Genomic DNA, 24,376 nt, shown 5'->3' with positions numbered 1-24,376 from the left:
ACATATCTTCGAATCATTGCCACTTCAAATTGGGAAAAAGAATCAGAAGACAAGTCAATTACAAGTGATACGTATGTGGTTCCCTTTGAAGTCTGATCTTCATGCTGCTTGGGACAAACCAGTATGGATCACTTGTTGCTTTTGTCCTTATCAAAATTTATCTATTGCTTCAGATGTATAATCATGATCCATATTCAGTTTATAAATTATCAGCTGTCAATTTATACTTTCTATAATTAAAAAGCAAAACAAGGTTGAAACAAAGAAAAGATAAAATTAAAAAGGTTAATATGTCTTTACTCTTTGAAAGTATATATAATATAACCCATAAACTTAAACTTCCTTTTTTTTCCGACCCAACTAAACTCCGCTTTAAGTGTCCTTTACTTACAATTATATTCGCTTCTCTGCATGTTTGGGCATCATTATTTTGTTAAAAAATATCTTTTTTTAAAATTTTTTTTATTTTTTAATATATTTGGCAAATTTCTAGTAGTAAAAGTAAAATCATTAGTAAAATTAAAAAAAAAATCTTTTTTGAGAAGCTGTAATTTACATCTTTTTTTAAAAGATCTTTTTTTCTTAAAAAAAGATATTTTTCATATAATAAATAAACAAAAAAATATTTTTATATTATTATACCCAAACATAATTGATAGATAAAAAGACTTTTTTACATGAAACATCCAAACATAAAATTACTTTTACTTTTCTATAAAGTCTTTTAAAAAAAATAACATATTTTCTTAGAAGCTCACCCAAACAAGCCCTATAATCACTTTGTTCCTTTGCCTTATGAATTATGATTGTTGGTAACTGGGAGCTTATGTTTTAATTATTTATTATTCAACGCACTTAATTTTATGTTTGAATTACCCCATTGCTTTTATTCTATTTATGGTTATGCGATAGTGTGAATTAGAGTATGGAAAAAGAAAAAGAAAAAGAAAAAGAAAAAAAGAGGACAGCTGAGAGAAATGAACACAAGAACATTTGCAAATTGCAACCCTAAAAGAACAAAACCCATCAAGTAGGTTTTAGATCAGAGTATAGGGGGAAGTTGCAATTGCAATGTTAAGAAATAGTTGTAAGGAAACTCAACAGCAAAACATTTCCGAAAATCCTGTCAGTACCACTAAGTAGCAATGCACAGCAATAACAAACAATAATCATAATAACTCTAATATGATGGCAAAACCCAACAATGCATCTGACTACGACTCATACTTCATACACCTTTACGCAACTCCGCAGCACCGTGTGCAAAGTGACATCTGTCCCCAAAAGTGCAAGATCCTTTTGAAAAATTCTCACACAGCTTGGTCTTGTAGTTGCTTCCAGGAGCAGCCGACCCCGGGGCACCTTGGTTCGATTTAGGGGGCGCAGACATCTGCAAGGTCAAAAGTAATTCCTTTACCATGTTGCTCGCCTCCTTAATTTGTTCGAAACTTCCCTCGAGTTCTATGTTTCTGAGATTTGGATCCGATTCGTGCTCTCGAATCGAAAGTTTGGCTCCTGTTTGGCGACATATCTGCTTCGAGTTTACACCACCCTTCCCAATGATAGCTCCAGCAAGGGAAGCTTCTACACTGATCTTGGCTGTAGCATTGGCACCAAAGCTAGTGGCAGGACCAGGGGGCGGCTCCATTCGACCAGGACCAGCCATGCGACCTACTGGAGGGGGACCCATGGCACGATGATCATCAAAATGAGCAATAGGCTTGCCAAGTTCCCATTCACCGTGGGCAAAATGACATTTATCACCAAATTTACAGCCTTCAGCAGAATTAAACTTGTTGCATATGCGGGTTTTGACAGAAGACTGTGCAGATCCATTAGGGACAGGTGGTGGTGGGGCTGCAACGTTTCTAGATGCTTGAGGTGCAGCAGGTGCCAAATTCATCATTTGGGCAACAGCATTGTAGCCACCAGGTACATAGTGCAAGAAGTGGCAGCCCTCACCAAATGGGCAGCCAGCAGTACTGCAAAACGAAAATATGATACAATCAGGTAAGCACCACAGGAGATATAATTAATGGCGACACAAAGAAGAAGAGAGAAGTGACCCTTCCATGTTTCTAAAGGTGAAAGTAAACACAGTAACTGATTTCCACCTTCATTTACTTAAAGAATGTGAAAATGCTCAGAGATCCATGGCTAACTTGTTATAAAGCAACTTTAGCCTAAATTGACCATTCAGTTATCTACTATTATATAAAGTCATGCAATCTAAAAGTATCTCTCAAATAAATTTCTATAACAGATCCTCCAAATATAACTATTTGAAAAAGGCTAAACCCAAAACCAAGTTCCTGATAGGGAAACATCCAGCAGGAATATTTGCAGGACAGAAGAGACAATAGGTCAAATGGGAAAGAAATCTAACAAAGAAGGACATCCAAGGACCAACCACATCACAATTTCTCGTAACCAGTCTAGTCGACAAAGTGACAATATACCAGAACTCCGTCTAACTTGCAGTTACAGTAAAGCAGACCAAAATCACGAATAGTCAGATACTGTGATTTTCCCAAAGACTCGGAAGAAGTTGGGTATAAAACTAGAACTGGAAAGGTGCTACAAGCATGATAAATACCATAGAATACAAGAACACAACATTTATGATAAATTTCAACAATGCACATAAACTACTATCGTGGCTGTTTCCAATAATGCTTATAATACAGGTAACTATATCCTACTTTAGAAGTAAATTATATAAAAAGGGACAAAGGGAATTCATATCTAATGACCTCCTTTATGTAGACGGCTTAGTTGGATAAAAGAACAATTATATCAAGTATTGAAGACCAAACAGGTTACAGGAGCAAAGATAAGGTAATACTTAAAGACTACCATAAGGGCGTTTGCTATTATAGATAAAATCATGATTGAGATTAACTTCTTGTTTCTGGCTGAAAGTTTTATATCAGAACTTCAACTTATATTATTATGAGTCTTTCTTAAAAGGTTATGATGACCAAAAATATGTTTATTTGCTTCAACAGAAGTGCAAAACTGGTAAATTCACGTGTAAAGTTTTAACATCATACCTGACACAACCAATCAACATTCAATTCATATTAGCTTGTTCATAGCTTATCAATTGAAAGGTGGGTTCATAAGAAATAGAATAAGTAAAAGCCAAAAAGTTACTGTTGAGCATAATTAAATTTAAACAAGCTAATTGGCTCTAAGGTTATATGGAGACAAAAATGATCAATTTATCATTTGTGTAGTGGTCTCAGTGCCAATTATCATCCTCCCACTTCTTATCTATTTCGTGCTCCATTAATAAACCAAAATTCTCTCACAACTTGTTTAGACCAAAGAACCGTAAGTACCTGTATAGAAGCTTTGGATGCTCGATTCATTAGTGGAATTATACAATTTAGTTTTCTAACAATTAAATTTATATTAAAATATAAAATATGCAGTTGATAAGACTTATTTAGACAGGAATAGATTAGAACCTGAAAAACTTGGTACATGGCTTCGATTTGCTTCCTACACCAGTTGATAAGGAGTCCAATTCTGTTGCAAAACATTATTACTTCTTCTCAGTTAACATACTCTTGCTTATTAATTTAGTACACTTTGTTCTAAAGCTGTTAAGAACTTAAGAAAGAAGAATATCATATTTACTTCTGAGTAGTAAGATTTTAGAGATTTTAGAAATTTACCTGTTTACACTTTCAGTTAATTAATTAACATAGCAAGCTTTTAATTTAAAGAATAAAAATTGCTTTTGCATTGTAATATGTTTAGAATTTTTTTATGTTAACACTTAGATGTTTTGAGCTCATTATGAGACATTTTAAAGAAAGCAATGGGGACAACCACATTTATCTGATATTTTCCACCGCCATACCAATCTGAAACACATATGTAGGTATATTTGTGTCTTTGTGAGAATGGGAGAAGAAAACTCCTCCTCATTAAGCTCCACAGCAGACTGAATCTATATTTGTTCTCTCTCACACACATACGTACATAAAAGTTTCATGACAGTGTGGATAAGCTTAATTTTTAACTCATTATTATTACATTTTATAGACACAAAGGAAGAAGTTTGCACATAAGTATTACATTAAGCCTACTTTGAATAAGAAAGGAAAAACAAGCAGCTTTCAAAGCAGAACCAAAATATAAGAGGAGTAAACAAAACTACAAAAGTGCAAGAGGAACCCTTAAGAACTAGAATGCTAAAAAACAAACCTTGCTTGTTTTTCTTGAGTCCTCCGTTAACGTTGAATCCGAATTCAGGCCTTCCTCTCTTACGGGTATCCATAGATCGGGATCCTAATAAATGGAACGAACTTCTGAATCAGAAGGCCGAACAGGGGAAACCCTAGAAAGAATAAGGATTTAATTTTCAAGTAGAGGGATCCAAGTGGGAAGTAGAAGAACAAGGAGAGAATGGCAATTGCGGAGGGTGGTGGAAAAACCCTAACCCTAGCCGTCACCCTTAAAGAGGGGGTTTTTGGAGGACGGAGGAACAGATAGAATTTGAGAAAGGGTGGCTTCGAAAAAGAGAGGGATAGAAGGGCAACGCTGAGATTATAAAATCTTTCTTTTCCATTTTTTTTTTCTCAGATTTTTATTGATTTACTACAGGAGTGACGTTATAAGTGAATACATCACAAAATAATTAATAATATGACATGATATCTAATAAAGTAATAATTGATTTTCCGTCCCCTGAAATTTGGTAATGTAGATTATTTTAAGTTTTTAACGTAGTTTTGTTAAAACTATTGCAAGTTAACAAATGAAGTAAGCACAATGATAAAGTTTACTTACATTCGTTGTATTGCTTAGTATATTTTACATTAGGTAAATAATAATTCAAAAAGGCACTTATTTATTATTATACCATATTATTCATATATGGATGTGTTTTAATATTTTTTTCTTATAATTTAAGATGTTAAACGTTTTTTTTTTCAGAAAATTATTTGTACAATTTTGAATTATTAATTTATTATGGTCGAAAAAAATTTCTAATTTTATAAGGTGTCAAACATCAATTAGCATGAGAATTGGATTCCCATTACTTCGCGTCTCACGTGCTCCAATTCACTTAGGTGAGTGATCACATGAGTGAAAATCTAATACGTAATGTCAACATTTATTTATCACAATTTTTTTATTCAATTTAATATATAATGGCTGTAAAATAATATTACAGAAACAATTAATTGTATAGCTAATTTTTAGATTCATTAATTAAAAATTTATATAAATATATAAATTTAATTAGATGATTATATAAAACTTTTATTAAAATTAAATTATTTTTTATAATATTTTTTTAAATATGTGAATATAAACAAAAGATTTTATTATTAAAATAAAAATATAATAATGTGTTTTGCAAAAATAAAATAAAACTAAAATTTAGTTATTCTAATAATAAATTATCTTATTATAAAGTTAAAATAACATGCACGTACACACGCACAACCACCGACATTCACCGCTATGCTTTCACCCTCGCTGCTGCATCTTACGATAACATCAAAATGACAAGCACGTACACACACACTCCCACCAACATCCTCCTTACTGCTCTTGCTTTCGTCCCGACATCTTATTCTTCCTATATACTGCTCTTACTTTCGCCTCTGTATCTTATTCTTAACAAAACATTAAAATAACACACACATCCATTGACACTCATCTTTTATCTTCGTCCTTGCATTTTACTATAACATTAAAATAACACACGACGTTCTCGTTCTTCTTACCATAACATTAAAACAACACGCACGTACACACGCACACCTACTAACACCCACTTCATTACTTTTGTTCTCATCTTTGCATCTTATCATAACATTAAATAACACGCACGTACATACACCTGCCAACACTCACTCCCTATCCTGCCCGACCCCCGCAGAGACATATATATAGTTTGACTTTTTATGTGTATATAATTTTTTGTTCTTTTAATTAGTTACTAAAGATATGTGACAAATTAACTAAATAAATAAAACATAACATAGTACCAAATAAGCCCACATAAATTTACTAAAATAAGAAAAAAATAATAATAAAATACATTTACCTTAATAATAAAATATAGATACCCACTTTTTTTACTTTAGTTTTTAATATAAATTTACAAAAAAGGTTAAATAATCAACATTTTTCTTTATCTTTGTTTTACAATTAAATTAACATTAAATAACTCTATTTTTTGACTAAAAATATTAGTTTCCTAACATTTTTTATTTTTTATAATAATTTTTTTAATATGTGAATATAAACAAGAGATTTTATTATTAAAATAAAAATATAGTAATGTGATTTTGTAAAAATAACTAAAATTTGGTTATTCTAAATAATGAATTATTTTACTATAATGTTAAAATATTACGCACGTACACACGTACACCTATCGACACCCACCGTCATGCCTTCGCCTTCACTCCTGCATCTTACCCGTAATATTAAAATAACAAGCACGCACATCTACTAACACCCACCCCACTACCTTTGTCCTCGTCCTCGTCCCAACATCTTATTCTTCTCATCCCACTATCGTTATCTTTGTCCTCGTCCCTGCATCTTATTCTTACCAAAAAATTAAAATAACACACACACACCTACCAACACTCACCCCCTACCCTCGCTCCTGCATCTTACCATAATATTAAAACAACACGTCTGCGTCTTTACTCCTGCATCTTATCATAACATTAAAATAACACGCATGTACACACGCACATCTACTCCACTATTTTTGTTTTCATCCCTACATCTTACTATAACATTAAAATAACACGCACGTAGATACGCACACTCACTGACACCCTTTCCTGCCCCATCCACACATATATATAGATTCACTTTTTATGTGTATATAATTTTTGTTCTTTTAATTAGTTACTAAATATATGTAACAATTAATTGAATAAATAAAACATAACATAGTATGAAATAAGCTAATATGAATTTACTAAAATGAGAAAAAAAAAATAATCGAACACATTTACCTTAGCTTAAAATATAGATGCCCATTCTTTTTACTTTTATTTTTAATATAAATTTACGAGAAGGGTTAAATAATCAACATTTTTCTTTATTTTTGTTTAACAATTATATTAATATTAGACAACTCTCTTTTTTCACTAAAAATATTAGTTTCCTAACATTTTTAAAATTAAATATCAAGAATTAAAATAAGTTATTGTACATATTTTTAGTTACAAATTAAATGTGATTAAGAAACATAGAATTTCTCAATGAAGTGGCGTTAAACATAATAAAAAAGTAGTTGTCAAGCACAATAAAGCAAAATAATGAATAACAACTGATGTCATTATCAATTTCCAGACATCATTCCAAGTCAACGTCAAAAAAGAAGAAGACAGAAGCCAAATAGATATTCCTAATTGTTCCTTGATGTTAGGAACAATTGTATGCATCTTTGTACCTGAAACTAGGCATATACACGCAGGCTAAAAACTGCGTCAATTCAAGTATGAATTATCAATTTACGATCATCGACTAATACACTACTGTATGGTGAATGGTCTTTGTTGACCAACCTGCTTCTATTTAACTAAATCATGTTACGACTATTTACATCCTCTCATTGACTATTTTCTATGAGACATTAGATCCTCCATAACCTCAACAGAATCGATCATTAGCTGAAAATTCAATGCCATGAAGAGCTAGTATATTAGCCCACAAAAAAATACTACCTTGCAATTTCACACAAGTTCATTTAGCAATAGGTTAAGACTCGAGAATAAAAGAAATAACACCGTTAATTTCTCAATATTGCTTCCTTTTTTATAGCACAATGCCACAATGTGAAAATGGCTTAATGAAATCTTAAAGTACCAGCTATTTTTATAGCTTCGTGACAAGTTTTAGCTATTTACATAGCCACTTGATTGCTAAAGCTCTCTAGAATGTCCTCACAATAAATAATAAATAAACTGAATAGGAAGCAAAGAAAGTTAATCTTCCATAGCATATAGTCGCATACACCCAAAATATTAACGGCATCAAAGTAAACATAGATACATATACCTTCCGATCCTTAAAATCCAATCTGAACACAAAGTGATTGAAAGCAACATCCCCAGCACGAACTGCATTTGCACGAGAGGCATTTCTAGGTAGGGATGGCAAAACTCCCCGATATGCAGGGATCCCTGCAAGGACTGCCTCGAATGGGGATCCGATTATGGGGAATTTTCTCTGCGGGGATGGGGATGGGGGTCGGGGGACAAAATTCCCCCGAAGTAGGCGCGGGGACCCGAGCGGGGATCTCTGCCCCGTCCCCGCTATTCCCCGAAATTAATGAATTTTTTGAACTATCTTTAATCATATATGTTTTTTAGTCATCTCTCTCTCTCTCTCTCTCTCTCTCTCTCACACACACACACACACACACACACACACACACAAACCAAAAACTCCTAATCTTTATTTGCATAACCATTCTTCAATTCAGAGATTTTTAACGCTGTCCATACTCCATCCAACCTCTCTACAGTCACCCCCTCGCCACCCTTCTCACCGCATCGTCACACCTCACCGTGTCATTACCCTTACCGCGTCATAATTTCTATTTGCAGCGTTCTTTTTTGTAATTCTGCCATCGTATCCATTCTCCTCTCTGTTGCCGCGTCTCCCACCTCGTCTACTGCTTTGTCCTTTGTCTCGTCGTTGCGTCCCCCCCATTGCGTCATTTCGAAAGAAGTCACCATCGTGTCATTTAGACTTTTTGTATAAAATCTTGCAGGTTTTGTATAAGATAGATACTTGCAGCTCTAGTCATATGAAAATTAATAATTAGTTAGAACTATTATGTAGATGGGGAATGGGGTCCCCGCGGGGAATGGGAATGAGGAGCAATATTCTCCCATAGCGGGGAATGAGGACGGGGATGGAGAGCAAATCTGAGGGCGAGGATGGGGAGCAGGGAGGCATCCCCCGCCTCCGCCCTGCCCCATTGACATCCCTATTTCTAGGTGCTGCATAGATAAAGGATAATAAATTCAGTGAGAGCGAGAGAGAGTGAGAATGTTAATACGAGTATATTCGAAGTAACTCACACTCTACTAGTTGTGATCCAGCCTCGTTGACTTTTATTTCAGCCAACCCATCTTTGACTAAGAATGATAAAGCGAATAAATTCTCCACTATTTGAGCAAAGGAGTTCCTATTCAAAATCAGATTCTCAAGCTTAACAAGCTATTTTTCCTTAAGATGTTAAACATCATTAACATGTTTTTATCTATATCAACTTTCACTTCTCTTGGACCTTCGCCAAGCTGCCAAAAAAAAAACAACAACAACAATGTGAAGGAAAAGAAAATTGTATCGTAACTACATAATAAGCTTAGTATTCTGAGCAGTACACAATATTCTTAACTTCAATATTTTGACGTTCTACTTATGGATAAATGGGTGATAAACTGATAGAAAGCAACTTACTAGAAATTAAGACATGAAAAGTCGAAAATTAGAAGCTACACAAGTCTATCAAAGAAATTTTTATCCAGTTAAAACCTCTTGTTAACACGAATTTTTATACCTTTGTCAATCGAAAACTTCATACATATTAAATCAGTTTATTACCTCTTCTAGTCGGGCCAATTCATTGGGCCTCACACGCTTCCTACTTCTATAATTAACAGCCTTCCTCTGCATTACTTTAGCATAGATGGGACCATTGCTGAAGGAAAAAAATATTGGAAAAACATATAGGTGAGGTATAAAACAAAGTCTTCTAAATGCATTGAAGTTACATTGTACAGCAGCTAGAACCCGCTTTAAAAACATGTGATGCTGATAGTCCAACATCATTCCAGGCTATTGAGATTCTGGTGCAACCTTCTGTGCTAGTACTTGATCCACCCTGTCCTCCAAATTCTGAAGGAGTGACTACACCGTTAGCATGCCCCTTCACAGACATTACCAAGGATTTTGTTATGTCCAACAAAGCCTTTGCATCAGCCACTTGTTCTCTTGATTTTGTAACTGGAATTAGATAGAACAGCCAATCAGAATTGAGAATTTCATTTTAGTAGCAAAAACTATTAAACATCACACACCACGTCGATTAGTTACTCCTTCTTGCAAAAACAAAACCGCTAAAAAATATTGTATCCTTTCATGCAGGAATATTATACTATACTGAGACAATAAAGTTGCAAGGATGCACAACAAAATTTGAGCATATGAATGGCAAACAGAAAACTTTTAGTATAAATCCTGTTACATATCTGCAAACTTTTTGAAAAGAACATCGTAATTATTATGATTGATTTAATAGTTTTTCTATAGTTTGTTTAATTTTCGACCTTAATATTTAGTCAACTAGTACAGTGTTGATTACTACTGATTTCTTAATGTTCAACGAGAAGGCCAAGCCAAACCTTACAATATAAATGCAGCACAATAATGTGTCGCTAATAACAGAAAAAATGAGCTTAGATACCTAGTTGATGCAACCTCTCTATTTCGCCAAATATCAACTCAAACTTCTTGGAATCAGCCCTTGCGATTTTGTCTCTTTCATCTGCAAAAAAAAAACGTAAGCAAACAGATAAAACTAAGCATGGAAACAAGTAACATCAACAACACTATTTTTCTTTTTCTAGATTTGAACTTGTAAGGAAGCTATAACTTCAATTTACAAGCATTTGGTTTTTGTTTTGAAAAATTATCTATAGAAAATGAAACAATAGTAAAATAGAGCTGAAGGTTGCAGAGATTGAGAAAAGAAAGATAGAGTTCACCGTTAGTCATGTTGTTGAAGGCAAGGTAGCGAGAATGAAGACCTTGATGGGTTCGATGATCAATGTCATCGTGAGCTGGAGGGAGCAAACGACGGAGCTTGGTGTTGATTGCGGTGCTGCGGCGATCAGCGCGATTCAATTGGTGCTTGGCCATGATGAGAGTAACAGTTGTTGGTTGTGACAAGTGATGCGATAGAGAGAATAACTAAAACAAGGAGGTAAGAAAGGTATAAACGTTTGAAAAACTGCAAAGTCTTAACCGCCGAGAGACACGCAAAACAACATTCACAGACTAGCTTGCGCGACACGCCACTATTAATTTGTTGGAAAATATTACATAAAAAAGCATTAAAAAATATAATAGTATTTTTAAATTTTCACCAAATTTAATAATAGTTAATTTTAACAAGATGGAATTGACTTAAGTCTCAAAATAATTTTTAAATTTTCACATAAACTTTAAATAGGTTAGTGAATTTTTAATTACTTCGATTCAGATTGATTTTTACTCCGTGATTTACATCAAATTTTTAATATTTTCTGTTATAACACGTGTTAAAATATGGTTTCATTATTTGTAATATGATAAAAAATATTACAATCTCGCTACGTAAACCAACAAGGATTTTACCAACTTATGGCTGTATTTAGTGAAAGTGTCTTTGTGGATGTGTCTAACAAAAATATCTTTTTTATGACTGTGTCTAATAAAAATATCTTTATGAATGTGTCTCTTAAATATGTCTCCTTATACATGTTTCTTCTAGTAAAAGTGTCTTTGATATTAATTATTGTTGACAATAAGTTGACACATAGTATATTGATACCCTATACTTTTCCAAAATATTAATAGGACTAAAATAAATTACAAAATAAAAATTTATAACTACTTTAAAGTTTAACTCATATTTAGATGTTTAAAAAATAAGTACAAAATGATGAAGAAATATAAATTACATGTTAGTTAAAATAAGTTTGTTAGCTTCAAAATTTTATTTTTTATTTTTTATTTCTTATTTGTAACATGTGAACTCTAACATGAATATATTAAAAAAAACAATAAATATCAGCTTTAATTTTAAATACTTGATTTTTACTTGAAATATTAATAAAAAAGGACAAACTTTATCTATATTTCTATATGACATATAATAGGGATATGAAAAATAGTTGGTATACAAACTTTTTCTTTTCAACATGTCTTCAATTTCTTATGTAATCTTTAAATTTTTTTTTTATTAATTTTAAGAGTTGAATCCATAACTTTTTTTTTAGTATAACATTTATTATTTTTGACTAATATCAAATTACATTAGCTTGAAATACCTTATCCGCACATCAAATTACCTTCATGTAAACATGATTAAAAACCTAATAGGTCTTATTAAGCTGCTAAAAATTTATATACTATTTACAATATATATATATAAGAACTAAATTACAAGATGACTTATTGAAATATTGTTATATACTAGGAGATACATTTATAACATAAATAAATTATATATTATGCTTAAGGAATTTATCATGTATTAATTATTGATGGGAAAGAACATCATGAATGCACACCCTAACATGTTTAGAGCCTAGTGTAAATTTAGGGCCAATGAATGATTTACGTTTGCGCATGAATCCACTATTGAATACAACCACTACATTGTCTACATAGTACATACCATGCCAAGGAATTGCAGAGAAAACTTGTTGTCATGGAACCATTCATTTGCATTTACATGTTCATTGCATATTGTGCCTAATTTTAAGAAAACCGCACCTACTGAGAATTATGTTGATCTCTGTAATGCATATCAGGGTAGGTATGTATGTATGTATTCTGCGTATTCCTCAAATCTGCACCACCATTTGTGGTGGTGATGAGATAAGAGTATCTTCATTGTTATCTTCTGACAATGCGAAGAATTGGCCGTCCTTCTTCATTTTCCCATTCTGTGTCCTCAGCTCGCATCTGTAATCAATACAACACATGTATAGCAAAGATTATATAAAGTTGACAGTAATAAGATTTTGTGATCCTACACCAATGATTGGATAAAACAGACTTAACTATAGCCCTTTATGAGAAATATCTAAGGAGGATCAAAGTTGCATACCTTGTTGAGATTAACCCATTCCTCCATCTCATTAGCTTCTCCAGAATCATAATACAAACCATTCTTTCCCTGCAAAGAATACAAGTACAGAATTTTTGCCTATTACCCACTCTGAGTCTCTGACCATGATGAAATCACAATGTACATCACAATCAAGCTAATGGAAAATTCAAAATACCATGGGAGCTTTGTTAATTGCAATCCCAGCCTCATGGATTTCATTCCTAGCTTTTCCTGCTATCGCTTCTTCTCGAATAGGTTTTTTCGGGGGAACAACACTATAAGAGCTGCCATTTATGATGATCCTTCCTCCTGCAGAGGAAGCAGCAGGACGATGCTGCACATTTTTTAGTGAATATGAACCCTGTAACAATTGATTCGGGTACTGAGACTGGTGGAAGAGTAATGCAGAAAGGGGCATCATTGAATAATTTTTCTTTGCATCTCAGGGACTGAAATTTTAGTTAAAAGTTCAGATCAACAAATCACATCATATGCATACAAGAGAAGGTGATTACCGGTTGGGATGATGAGTTGTGTTTCTTTGGAGAAGATGAAATTGTTGAATGGAGTGAATCATCATGAACATGCTGAGCTGGTTTGTAACAGCTAGTTTTTCTCCACTCTCTGATTGCATTTTCCATCATCATTTTCTTTCTCTATTGTTTTTAGCTACAATTTTGCAAAGTATTGAAATAATTAGCATACCTTATTTGGTGGATAGTTGAATTGGTATTCACCTGTGTGAGAAGTTGTGTGTGTTCATCATCCGAAACCCTTAACTCCTTCCGAAGCTCAACCATCAAATCAGCTTTCTCCTGATGAATGCACAACCATAGGAGATGACTCTTGAAACACTAAGATCATATATAGAAATTAGAAAACACATACCCAAGTTAGAACATCAGATTGACATTTGAAGGCTAACAAGACATGAGAGTATGCTTCCTTCTCAATTTGATGAATTAGAGTGTCCATGTTTCCCTGCAACTTCTGGTGGGGAAGGGGGGCAACTGGAGCAGATCTTCCATTGCTGGCTATGGTGCTATTTTGATTCAAGGGAGGGACATTCTCATCTGTGACTCAAAAATTCAAGGGCTTTAACTTAGATCATGCACAATCAATTGTGTTCTCTATAATTTAAAGCATTAGGGTTTGAAAGAATAATCACTTCCTCATAAAAATATGAAATTGCTGCTGCCATCTGAAGAATTCTTGTTGTTAGATTCAGTAAGCAAAATGATGAACATATAAGAATGTATAATCATACCAGTGTGTGAATGTTGATGATGATACATGATGAAGGAAAGAACTTGTTTCCGTACAATGCATGCACAAGAGAAATGCGGAGTGAGTGAGTTTTCAGAGTGGAACAAGAAACAACAAACTCTCTTTTACGTCATTTCTTTCTAGCAAGTAGGACATGCGTTTCTTCGTTTTCGCTATAGAATTTAAAATCTTTATAAAAGCTCATGCTCACTCATTTTTTTTTTTTACTAAAGATAGAGACTCGAACCCGCAATCTCTTAATTGAGTATAGAAAGACTCACGTAGTTAATTTGAGGTAAAATTGATTAAATGAATTTTTATTTAATAATTTTTAATTATCAACTTTATACAAAGTTGACTGCAACCGAGTTTTTATCATAAAGTTATTAGTAAATTAAATAAAATTTAGTTTTATTTTTATTTTAATTTTTTTGGTTTAATTTGGGCCGAAGATCCTTAACCTCCCCTTGGGCTTTTTCTCCTGTTTGGTCCATTTACATATATTCAAAAGCCTATTTGTCTATTGGGCATGGTTTCTGCTATCTTTGGGTATGGGCCAGGATGTTGGGCCCGGATCCTGACCCAAAACCCCTTTTAATGAATGAATGTTTTCCACTTCTATCATTACGTAAACTTTCATACCCTTGAAGGTCATTTGCCTAATCAAACTATGAATAATGGCATATAAAAGAGAGATCATGGTACTACTAGCTACTAGAATCTCCTAGATCAAAACCAAGGGTATAATAGGAAGTCAAAATAATATATTCATTTAATTTCTGTTTGTAGTTTGTACATAAAAAATTGACATATAAAAGAGTGTTACTCACAATATACAAAAAAAAACAACTTTATATTATACATTGATTTGATCCCGAAGATGGGATATGGTAGATAGTGGGGGCTCCCTCACGTGGGACTAAAAGCATAAAAATCTTCCAAAGTGCTGTCCATTTCGTAGTTTATACTCATCCCCCACATACATCTATCTTAATTACAATTTCGAGAAAATAAAGAAGAATCTGGATAACAAAATTAAGGGAAGAAAACAAAACTAGTCTTAGTTAATCTTCATTAATATTTTCCTAATGAGTCTGACAAGCCAGCTAGCTAGTAACAAGTAACATAGTTGGACTGAAAAAAACTAAAAAAGTTTACTAATTATCCAACTCAAATTATGAGGTTTTCACATGCTTATACTGAAAACATGGGAACATTAAAAAGAGGTGAAAGTGTATGCGAATGTTGATGATGACAAATAAAATTGAAGAGTGTGAATTTGATTTACAACGCTAGCTAGCTAGGAACATGGATTTATATACATGGTTTAATATATTTTAATTAATGGTATAGACATGCATTAACACTAAAACAAACAACCTTTATTAACGAATGAACTAAGCAGCTATTTATTTATTATTAAATTATTTTAGAATGTGATCCAATACAACGCAAAGTGAGTGTTGGTGAACCACGTGCAGAAGGCATGCAGCATGTTATTGCCTTTATTATTGTTCAATATATATATGATCAAAATCTTCAAAATTTTTCAGTACCTTATATTATTTCGTCTTGGTATATTGAAATTATTATTATTATTCACTATGAAGATCATGATCATCATCATCAGATGCAGAGTAGTTTTGACTGCTATGTTGGCCTTGTTTCTGGTTTTTCTTTTGTTCTCTTCTTTCTTCCACAGCCATGATCATCACAAATCTTCTAAGGAGATAGGTCTCTCTAGGAAGTTGCTATCTCAATCTATGGATTCTATTATTTCAACAAGAAGAGTTGGAAGCAAGAAACAGCATAAGAAAGTTGTGTTTGTGCAACAGAGTTTGAGGAAAGCTCCACCAAGTGTTCCAAATCCTACTCAGAACAAGTAGCATCGATCTCATCATCGAAGAAGAAACTCTTTGTGATTTGATGTATTCTATTGTACTTTTTTTTAATTATTTGCCATAATTATATAGTATACTATTTAGTTTTCCATATTATACATTGTATTAAGGTTTTGCTAATAGTAGTGTTCGTTGATAAAGTTAGAGAGCTCAGAATGATTTTGAAATACAAAATTCTTTTAATTATTTATTTTTTGAAGAACATAGATATATAAAATAAAGAAATGGAATTCTTAGATTACACGCATGGATAGTGAAGAGTATTCATGGTACTGAATTAATGAAGGAAGGGTGATTGGGTGACAAGAAGTCACGTTTGGATGGTGGCTAGTGCGTTGTCGTTATATCTAAATTCTAAGCATTGCCAATTCGCCATGCACCTTTTAGGTATTAATAATTAATAATTAGATATAAGCTTCACTTTACAGCCAAGAAGATTGAAATCTCTACTTGGCTGTGACATGAGAGACATATACAATTCCTGCATGTCTATATTAGCGTTTGAGTTGAAAAATGATCATGTTTAGATGGAATACGAAAAACTCAATGCCCAATAATTTTTAGTATTTTTTATCGTTATTTAATTAACATAAATATTAAATTATTTTTAACAAATAAATATATTAATTTATATATATAAATTTTAAAAAATATAGTACAAACTGTATTTATTCATGTATATAAATTATATATTTTTTGTATGTAAAATTCTTATAAATATTGGTGTAAATTATTGTTAGTCAAGTGTGGACAAAAAATAATAATATTTGTTGACTATGTAACATTATTTTAATAATAATAATAATAATAATAATAATAATAATAATAATAAGGAACGCATATACAAGGAAACGAGTGCTTTTTAAAAAAATATTAATAGTAATAAGTTATTAAGTACGATTTAAATTTTTTAAAATTTATTTAGTATTTAGTCTAATATAAATAAAATTATAATCTAACCTAAATATTAATGATTTCAAATATCTAAAAGTAAATAATAATATTAAAAAAATCTAAAAAATATTATTATTAATATTTTTTAATTAAATAAATTTTCAAATTCCATAAAGTGAAAGTGAATTTTTTTCTTTTTGTGAGTGTTTTTTTTTATTCATTTGGTATTAATTTTCTGTGTTTTAACTACTACAATTGAGAGATTTTTTCAATTATGAATATTATGAAGAATAACTCAGAAACAAAATGAAAGATAAATTTCTTGCTAATTATCTTTTAATTATATTAGAAAAAAATTACTGAAAAATTTGACACAAATTATATTATCAATGAATTTTATAATACGAAGAATCGACCAATATTTTTAACCACATTAGTTAAAATCATTTAATTTATTTTAAAATAATTTATCTAATATTTTTAATTTTAGACATTTCTTTTTAATATTTTTAAATGATAAATCTTAGCTACAATATTGGTTGAGAAATGTTGGCTATACTTCCTCTATCAAAAATTCAAAATCATAACCTGTATCAAAATCATGACATATTTAATTTTGAAATGAGATTAATGATCTTAATTTTTTTTTTTTTTGGTTAACTATGGTCTTAAATTTATTGAGCCTAAGGTAAATTAAATAACGGTTGAAAAGACTAAAGCTATTTGTTGAATGCTATTCAAATTTCAGAGCCCATACCCCTCTTCCCTTTTGAATTTTCAAAACAACAATTTTATCTTTAGGCCTGACACATCCTTCATGTGTTGACTATCAGTTGGGCTATCCCCTGCCCTAAGGTCCAACTTCTTGTTTGAATTAACATAATATTCCACACCCATAAATCTTTAGCTCCATCCATTAATTGATCTACATTTATAAAATTAAAATATATGTATATATATAAAAAATCAATTACAAATTAATTATTTGTATAGAATAATATTAACATATATTTTATATATAATATTTTGTCCACTTATTATCATTGAATTGGATCTTATACTAAGGTTGAAATTGTATAGATTATGAAACATTATTATTCTCTAGATGATTTGATCGATCCTATCTTTGGAATAAAATGGGAAGATGTTGGAGGCAGGCATATTCACTTTAATTTTATGTTTAAAGGGAGTTTCTACTAAATTAAAAGAGACCATAGGCAGCGGGTTTCACTCTATTAAAGCTTTTTCCATATCCATGTCTCTCTAATAATAAAGCAAGCTAAGCCAAACAAGTTTTGGAATAAAGGGGAACACATACACAAGAATAAAAAGAAAGAAGGCATCAATTCCATCTTCTTTTACTGTGTACTAAGAACCCTGTACGTCATTGCAAAAGGATTCTCAATTCTCATTGACTAGTCTTCACTTCCCCTAACTCCATGCTTGAACTAACTCATCAAAATCATAATAACATAATCATCAAATTGAAACTATATATATAGGTATGGATTTAATTTTGATCTAACTACTCTAGGTGTAAAATCGTTTTACACGTGCATTAAATCAAATAACGTTATATTAGAAAAAATAATTATTTTTTATATTAATTACATGAATGATTATTTAATAAAATGATTGTAATTATATGACTCGATAAAATATTTTATATTATTAGTGTATGAAAATTAAACTCTCTATATATAAAAGATGGGAGCCACTTAGATAAAGATATCAAAAACTTTTTTTTAAAGATATTTTTTAAAAATTAAAATTTAACATATATAATCAATTAAATTGTGTTATTTTTATTAAAATTAGACTAGATAAATCAATTTAGTCAAAAAATTAATAAATTAAATTTTGAACCAATATAAATTAATATTTTTTTATAAAAAATGACTTAAGATCGATTTAAAATTTGATTCACTATTTTTTGTCAAATTAATTTATCTAACCTAATTTTAACAAAATAATACAATTTAATCAATTATATTTATTAAATTTTAATTTTTAAAAAATATCTTAAAAAAACGTTTTAATCGTTTTTATCAAAGTAATTCCAATAAAAGATTCCTTTTCAACGTTTGTATTAACATTAGTGTAATCATCATGTTACGCATAAGATTCAAGATTGATATATTACTCGAGCATATTTCATTACGCAAATTATTAAATATCTAATTAATTACTTAATTATTGTACTTGATGTTTTCCTAAGACAGCGGAAGCATAACATGGCTCAACCAGCAGACAAATATTTGTTTTCTTATTAGTTTATTTTCCAAAAATATAGATTTATTAATTAATTGTATTAATTATTATTATTTATTATTGTCGTATCTGTTGCTTACATGGAGCTCAAGATCCAACATGAGTTAGACAGGAAGTCCTAGACCCCTATCTTAAATTAAGATTAATAATTAATTATTCTAGCAATTAATTAACTATACTAAAAGTTAATTAGTTAGTGGAAATTCATGCTTCTGATTTTCAGGGACCCATCCACTAGCTAGAGGATAAAAAATTTGTTCACCATTAATTCATTAGAAGTAAAAGACAAATTTAACCATTATTCACCCCAACACGAATGCAGCTGGCATATGCAATTTGTGATGCACCATGAACAAATTAAAGTAGTATCATCAATCATATAGAGTAGTTTTACTAATTAATGTGAATTATAGTAAGAACTTTATTAAGATTTTATGTAGAACTTTCAATTTTGCTATATATGTAGAGGAATGAAAATAAATGTCGTCCTCCATCCTTAGCTAATTAAGCTGAATGATATGATTAAAGATGTCACATTGTCACCTTTATTGGTTTAAATGCATCAGCATATGACATCAATGACTTGTGCCATTGTCATTGACATGTGCTCTTTCCTTTAAGGTTATAAGGTTTCACTTTTCTTCCTTTTCTTCCTAAACGTTATATTTTTTTCCATTATTCTATATATTCGAGTAAGACACAACACGTTCCGAGACTAAATCTTTCAAGTGTGTTTTCAAATTTACAGTTTTTATTATTTTAATTTAAAATTATTTATATTAATTCTTGAAATTTAATTTTGGACATTATATTAATTTTTAGACTTTTTTCAATATCCAATTAACAACTTAAGTACTAAATTAATTCTAATTTGTCACGTTAGACACATGACTAATTTATTTTAACATTTAAACAAGATAAAAACGAGAAGAAGAAGAAGAGTTTATATGATAAAAAAATCATTATATTTTCTTTCATTCTCTAAAAAATTGTTTTTGCCTTATTTAAAAACTAAAATAAAAAAAAAATATGGCTAGTCTTAGTATTCTGTTCGTTGATTCAACGCTGAAAAGAGTTTAAAAATCAATATAATGCCTAAAATTGAATTTTTAAAGTCAGTATAATAAATTTTAAATTTAAAAAATTAAAATAATAAAAATCATAAATATCAAGAACCATTATAAAAATTTAGTCTAATTTAAATTATCATCACAAAGATACCTTTAAAATAATTGACAAATTTACAATTTAATTTTGATTTATCAATAATATAAAATAATTTTATACATATATTAATTATATAAATAATTATTCAAAAAAACGAATATATAATTTAATGATTACGTAAAATATTTTACTATATCACAGCATCAAATTAAACTCGATAAGCTTATTCATTTAATATTATTACTTTACTTGCAAAACATGATTTTGGATGAAAAGGGTACTATATATGTTGGATCTATCACTACTATAACTATATATCATCATCTTTTGTTTCAATAATTAACCTATGTATGTCTAGCTGTCCTGTAGCGAGTTTGGATGCGTGCATCATGATCTATGCACTTATCTACACCTAACAGGGGACCATCATAATTATTTTAATATAATTATCATCTAAATCAGTGTTAATTAAGATTAATAATAAGATTCTATTCATGACCATGAACCCCAAGAAGAACTGTATGTATCTTCTTCTATTCCGCCTAGTGTGGTACATAAAGCATATTTTAATTTGTACCTTTCCTAATACTATCTCGCTTTCCTTTTTCAACTTTTTCTTACCCCAAATAATAAAAAAAAAAAATAGGAATAAGGGAAAAATATATGTGGGGACTATAAGGTTGGAGTAGGTGAGAATGAGTCCACTCTTAATTGAAGAAGTGGCATATAGAAACAAAACTTGTTATGAAAATGAAGGTAGCAAAAAAAAACCATGGTCATAAATTCATATCATGTGGCCTAAAACTGACATGTGCCTAAGGTAGCGTTTGGTGGAGAGACAGATACTGAAAGACTGTGACTGAGAGACAGAGACTAAGAGACAGAGACTGAAATAAGTTTTAGTATTCTGTTTGGTGCCAAGTGAGAGACAAAAATTGAAACAAGAATAAAATTCTAATTTAATTTACACAAAGGATAAAATTGGAATTAATTAATTAAAATGAGAATATTTTAGGTATAAAATGTTATTAAAGTTTCGGTCTTTGTTTCTAAAAATATCAGTCCCCTGTGTCCCTACATTTTGGAGGCACTGAAATACTGAAATTTTGGGGACAGAGACAGAAACTTTAGTACCAGTCTCTGAGCCAACAAACATGATACTGTGTCTCAGTCTCTTAGTCGTCTCAGTCTCTGTCCCAGTACTGTAAAACAAACACTACCTAAGATATGTGCAATCAGCATGAGATACGGTAGGAAAGTTGGAAGTAGGAAGCTTCAAGGGTTAAAATATCATACTCTCCCAATAAATTATACAATAGGAGATGAAACTAGGGGCAGCTAAATAAATACCATAAAGAATAAGAAAAATGCTAGGTTTAAAATATTTCATACAATGTATTATGTAGTTAATACAACTATGGCAATAATAATAATAATAATATATATGTACAAGAAACATGATGTTTATGTTTTTTTTGGCAGCAACCAAGCATGCACTAAGAAACAAGCATGCAATGCCAAAATTCGTTTTGACAATGGATAAAATGTATTCCCCACAATTTAGTTATATATACGTCCGGAAGACAAGGAGCCGTATAAATCTATAAGGCTTTTTTTTTTTTCATTATTATTTTTTTTATTTCTGCTTGAGAATCCATATATCCTAAAACTTAGTTCATATTTGAAAATTAAATACTTATTAAACACTTTTTCTGATAGAATTTTTTTTTCGGTTAATAATGTATTTTTATTTCTCTTTATTGTTTATAAAAAATTATTAGTTCTCTAACAAAATTAATTTTTTAAATTATTATATCTACGAATGACCAAATTTATAAGCTAAGATTTCTAAAGATGATATGAAATAATAGTTTCCTTTATATATGTCATATATGAACATAACTCTTGCATTGCTACAGCAAAGAATTGCTAAGTAGATCCACATAGTTTTTTTTTTAATGAAAAAATAAAAATTGTAAAAAACATTATTAGAGATATAATTATTTATATATTTTTTATTAATTTAAATTAAAAAATAATAATTTGACGACATGCTATCAAAAATTACGCAAAATTCACACAAAGACGAAGAAGTAGATATCTTAATATGAAACAAGAAACTAGCAAAGTGCTATGATATAATTAAAAAAAAAAAGGAAGAAAAGAATTGCAAGTTAAAAAGTTAAAGGCATGAGTTAAAAAGTTAAAGGCATGAGCATGATGGGTATGTGAAGACATAGATAGAGAAGAGAATTATATTGCACAAGTTCCCATCTCTGATTAGTGATGTACCCTTCTCCGATCTCCCTCCCTTCCATCTTTTGAAAATTAAAGTTGCAACCAAAAAAGGCAGATCAGATACTTAACCCTATTTCCCACACTAATCATAACAATTAATCATTAACAACCCAAATTCCAATGTGAGAAGATAGAGGAAATAAAGAAATTAACAAGGTGAATAAGTAGTGAAGTGAAGTATATAGCAAAAGCAAGAAAATTAATTAGCAAAACATGGATCCAAAAACACAACATTATTATTCATCTCTCTTTCTTTTCAATTCACATGCTTCGAGCTAACATCTCTTGAAACCTTCTATCAGATTCTTGCTTCTCCAACCTGAACTTCTCATGGCAATTCGCAATGAACATTTCAGCCAACACATCAATCTCATTCATCTCTTTCTCTTTCTCTTTCTCTTTCTCTTCACCTTCTTGAACCTTCTTCTCCTCAAGCCACCTTAGATACCCTGCAAGTTGCAAATCGGGACAATCCTCACCACCATTGTTACTCTGAGTTGTTGATGATTCTTCACAGCATAACCCTTCATAGACCCGTTGAGGAACCGGCAAAACATGTGACGATTTCGAAGAGCACCAATTATAATGAAGCCTAAAAGATCCCATTATAATCTTATTGCGGCGCTTTTTTTGCGACGAAGAAGAAGTGTAGGGAAAGTGAATAATATTATTGGTAGGGTTATTGAGAATGTCAAGCATAAATTCCTTGACCTTAGATAGTGCACGAATGATTCTACACATGTGGGAGACTATTAGGGTGTGGATGATTCTCTTTAGTTTCATGGAGCTTAAGGTTGAAGTTGAAGATGATGATGATGGTAGTGTTGATGCTTTCACTGAGAATACTTGAAGATTATTGTTATTATTATTATTATTGCTTCTCACATTTGATGAGTGGCTAAACATTTTTTCTCTTTTTCTTTGTGGCAGGTGGATATACAACTATACATACATATAACACTATGCTCTCTTATTTATATATATAAGGTGTGAAAAATGGTCTTCCCTTATTTCCATTTTTGCCCTTTCGCTTTTAGTTTATTTAAAGGACTATGCCATTAATTATCTTTTTCCTGTGGAAAAAATAAAAAGAATTAAATAGTAAAAAATGCAGTAATAGCATGCCATTGTTCTTTTTTCTTTTCTGGATATGCTTGCTTGGGATAAGATACCCGCTTGCCCGGTTCAAATTTTTTTGGATATAGTTTAGTTTAATTTGTGATCTATGCCACTTGATGAATATATACATTTTTTTTCAATACTTGATAATAAAAAAGATAAAATAAAAACCGTCAAAATTTATTTTATTAATTCTCATTAGAATTAATAAATATTAAATAAAATAAATTTAATTTTTTTTATTATTATTATTTTTTGTCAGTATCTTTTAGGTTGGATTTCAAATTTTCGACATTTTGCTTAAATACACTAGTGAGTTAATTACGGGACTAATTCAACTTTGTTAGTTATAAATTGTAATATATACAAAGAAGCATATTAAAGATCGTTAGGAGATAAAACGAACTCTATAAAAAATATAAAAGTTCGGCAGAGATCAGGCGAATTCTATATAAATTATAGAATTCGTCGAGGTGCAGAAACTTGTTCTAAATGCAAAAAAAAAATCATATTTAAAAAATTAAAATTAAAAAATTAGATTTGGAAAAATAATTTTTTATTTTATTTCAATTAA

The 24,376-nt window shown here is 30.7% G+C and overlaps 4 protein-coding genes across 5 annotated transcripts; all 4 read right to left on the bottom strand.

Moving 5' to 3' along the window:
• Window positions 1-978: 978 nt before the first annotated feature.
• LOC112696111 (zinc finger CCCH domain-containing protein 14) lies at window positions 979-4,644 on the bottom strand. The gene is made up of 3 exons (XM_025748715.2): window positions 4,219-4,644; window positions 3,474-3,534; window positions 979-1,982 (listed from the first exon to the last, which is right to left on the bottom strand). Exons 1-3 carry the CDS (start codon window positions 4,289-4,291, stop codon window positions 1,229-1,231), a joined length of 888 nt encoding a protein of 295 aa, XP_025604500.1. The 5' UTR covers window positions 4,292-4,644; the 3' UTR covers window positions 979-1,228.
• Window positions 4,645-9,200: 4,556 nt separating this feature from the next.
• LOC112805332 (non-structural maintenance of chromosomes element 4 homolog B-like) lies at window positions 9,201-10,926 on the bottom strand. The gene is made up of 5 exons (XM_029298840.1): window positions 10,773-10,926; window positions 10,472-10,552; window positions 9,780-10,011; window positions 9,610-9,706; window positions 9,201-9,302 (listed from the first exon to the last, which is right to left on the bottom strand). The coding sequence occupies exons 1-5, from the start codon at window positions 10,924-10,926 to the stop codon at window positions 9,201-9,203; spliced, it is 666 nt and encodes a 221-aa protein (XP_029154673.1).
• Window positions 10,927-12,386: 1,460 nt separating this feature from the next.
• Window positions 12,387-14,318, bottom strand: LOC112696109 (protein EMSY-LIKE 3). 2 transcript variants are annotated; one of them, XM_025748714.2, is made up of 7 exons: window positions 14,154-14,318; window positions 13,775-13,959; window positions 13,592-13,701; window positions 13,402-13,510; window positions 13,062-13,220; window positions 12,884-12,952; window positions 12,387-12,738 (listed from the first exon to the last, which is right to left on the bottom strand). In XM_025748714.2, exons 1-7 carry the CDS (start codon window positions 14,179-14,181, stop codon window positions 12,670-12,672), a joined length of 729 nt encoding a protein of 242 aa, XP_025604499.1. In that variant the 5' UTR covers window positions 14,182-14,318; the 3' UTR covers window positions 12,387-12,669. The 2 variants fall into 2 exon arrangements, with proteins under 2 accessions (XP_025604499.1, XP_025604498.1); XM_025748713.2 differs by having other exon boundaries at window positions 13,062-13,247; window positions 14,154-14,294.
• Window positions 14,319-22,846: 8,528 nt separating this feature from the next.
• Window positions 22,847-23,620, bottom strand: LOC112696108 (uncharacterized). The gene has a single exon (XM_025748712.2). It carries the CDS (start codon window positions 23,587-23,589, stop codon window positions 22,945-22,947), a length of 645 nt encoding a protein of 214 aa, XP_025604497.1. The 5' UTR covers window positions 23,590-23,620; the 3' UTR covers window positions 22,847-22,944.
• Window positions 23,621-24,376: the final 756 nt, after the last annotated feature.

Source organism: Arachis hypogaea, chromosome 6, assembly GCF_003086295.3.
Source record: "Arachis hypogaea cultivar Tifrunner chromosome 6, arahy.Tifrunner.gnm2.J5K5, whole genome shotgun sequence".
Classification (NCBI taxonomy): Eukaryota; Viridiplantae; Streptophyta; class Magnoliopsida; order Fabales; family Fabaceae; genus Arachis; species Arachis hypogaea.
The sequence above is the reverse complement of the archived record's forward strand: the minus strand, read 5'-3'. Positions and strand labels throughout refer to the sequence as shown.

Bases quoted from the DNA above. Each gene is read 5' to 3' on its own strand.
- LOC112696111 (XM_025748715.2), bottom strand. From the start codon at position 4,291: ATGGATACCCGTAAGAGAGGAAGGCCTGAATTCGGATTCAACGTTAAC. The intron at 3,535-4,218 runs GTTTGTTTTTTA...GTTTTGCAACAG, and splicing joins ACTCAAGAAAAACAAGCAAG to AATTGGACTCCTTATCAACT. The intron at 1,983-3,473 runs GTTCTAATCTAT...TTCGTTTTGCAG, and splicing joins CCATGTACCAAGTTTTTCAG to TACTGCTGGCTGCCCATTTG.
- LOC112805332 (XM_029298840.1), bottom strand. From the start codon at position 10,926: ATGGCCAAGCACCAATTGAATCGCGCTGATCGCCGCAGCACCGCAATC. The intron at 10,012-10,471 runs GTATCTAAGCTC...ATCTAATTCCAG, and splicing joins AGAGAGGTTGCATCAACTAG to TTACAAAATCAAGAGAACAA. The intron at 9,707-9,779 runs GTAACTTCAATG...TTTTTCCTTCAG, and splicing joins GGTTCTAGCTGCTGTACAAT to CAATGGTCCCATCTATGCTA.
- LOC112696109 (XM_025748713.2), bottom strand. From the start codon at position 14,181: ATGTATCATCATCAACATTCACACACTG. The intron at 13,960-14,153 runs GTATGATTATAC...TTTGAGTCACAG, and splicing joins TCATCAACATTCACACACTG to ATGAGAATGTCCCTCCCTTG. The intron at 12,739-12,883 runs GTATGCAACTTT...TATTGATTACAG, and splicing joins AATGGGTTAATCTCAACAAG to ATGCGAGCTGAGGACACAGA.
- LOC112696108 (XM_025748712.2), bottom strand. From the start codon at position 23,589: ATGTTTAGCCACTCATCAAATGTGAGAAGCAATAATAATAATAATAAC.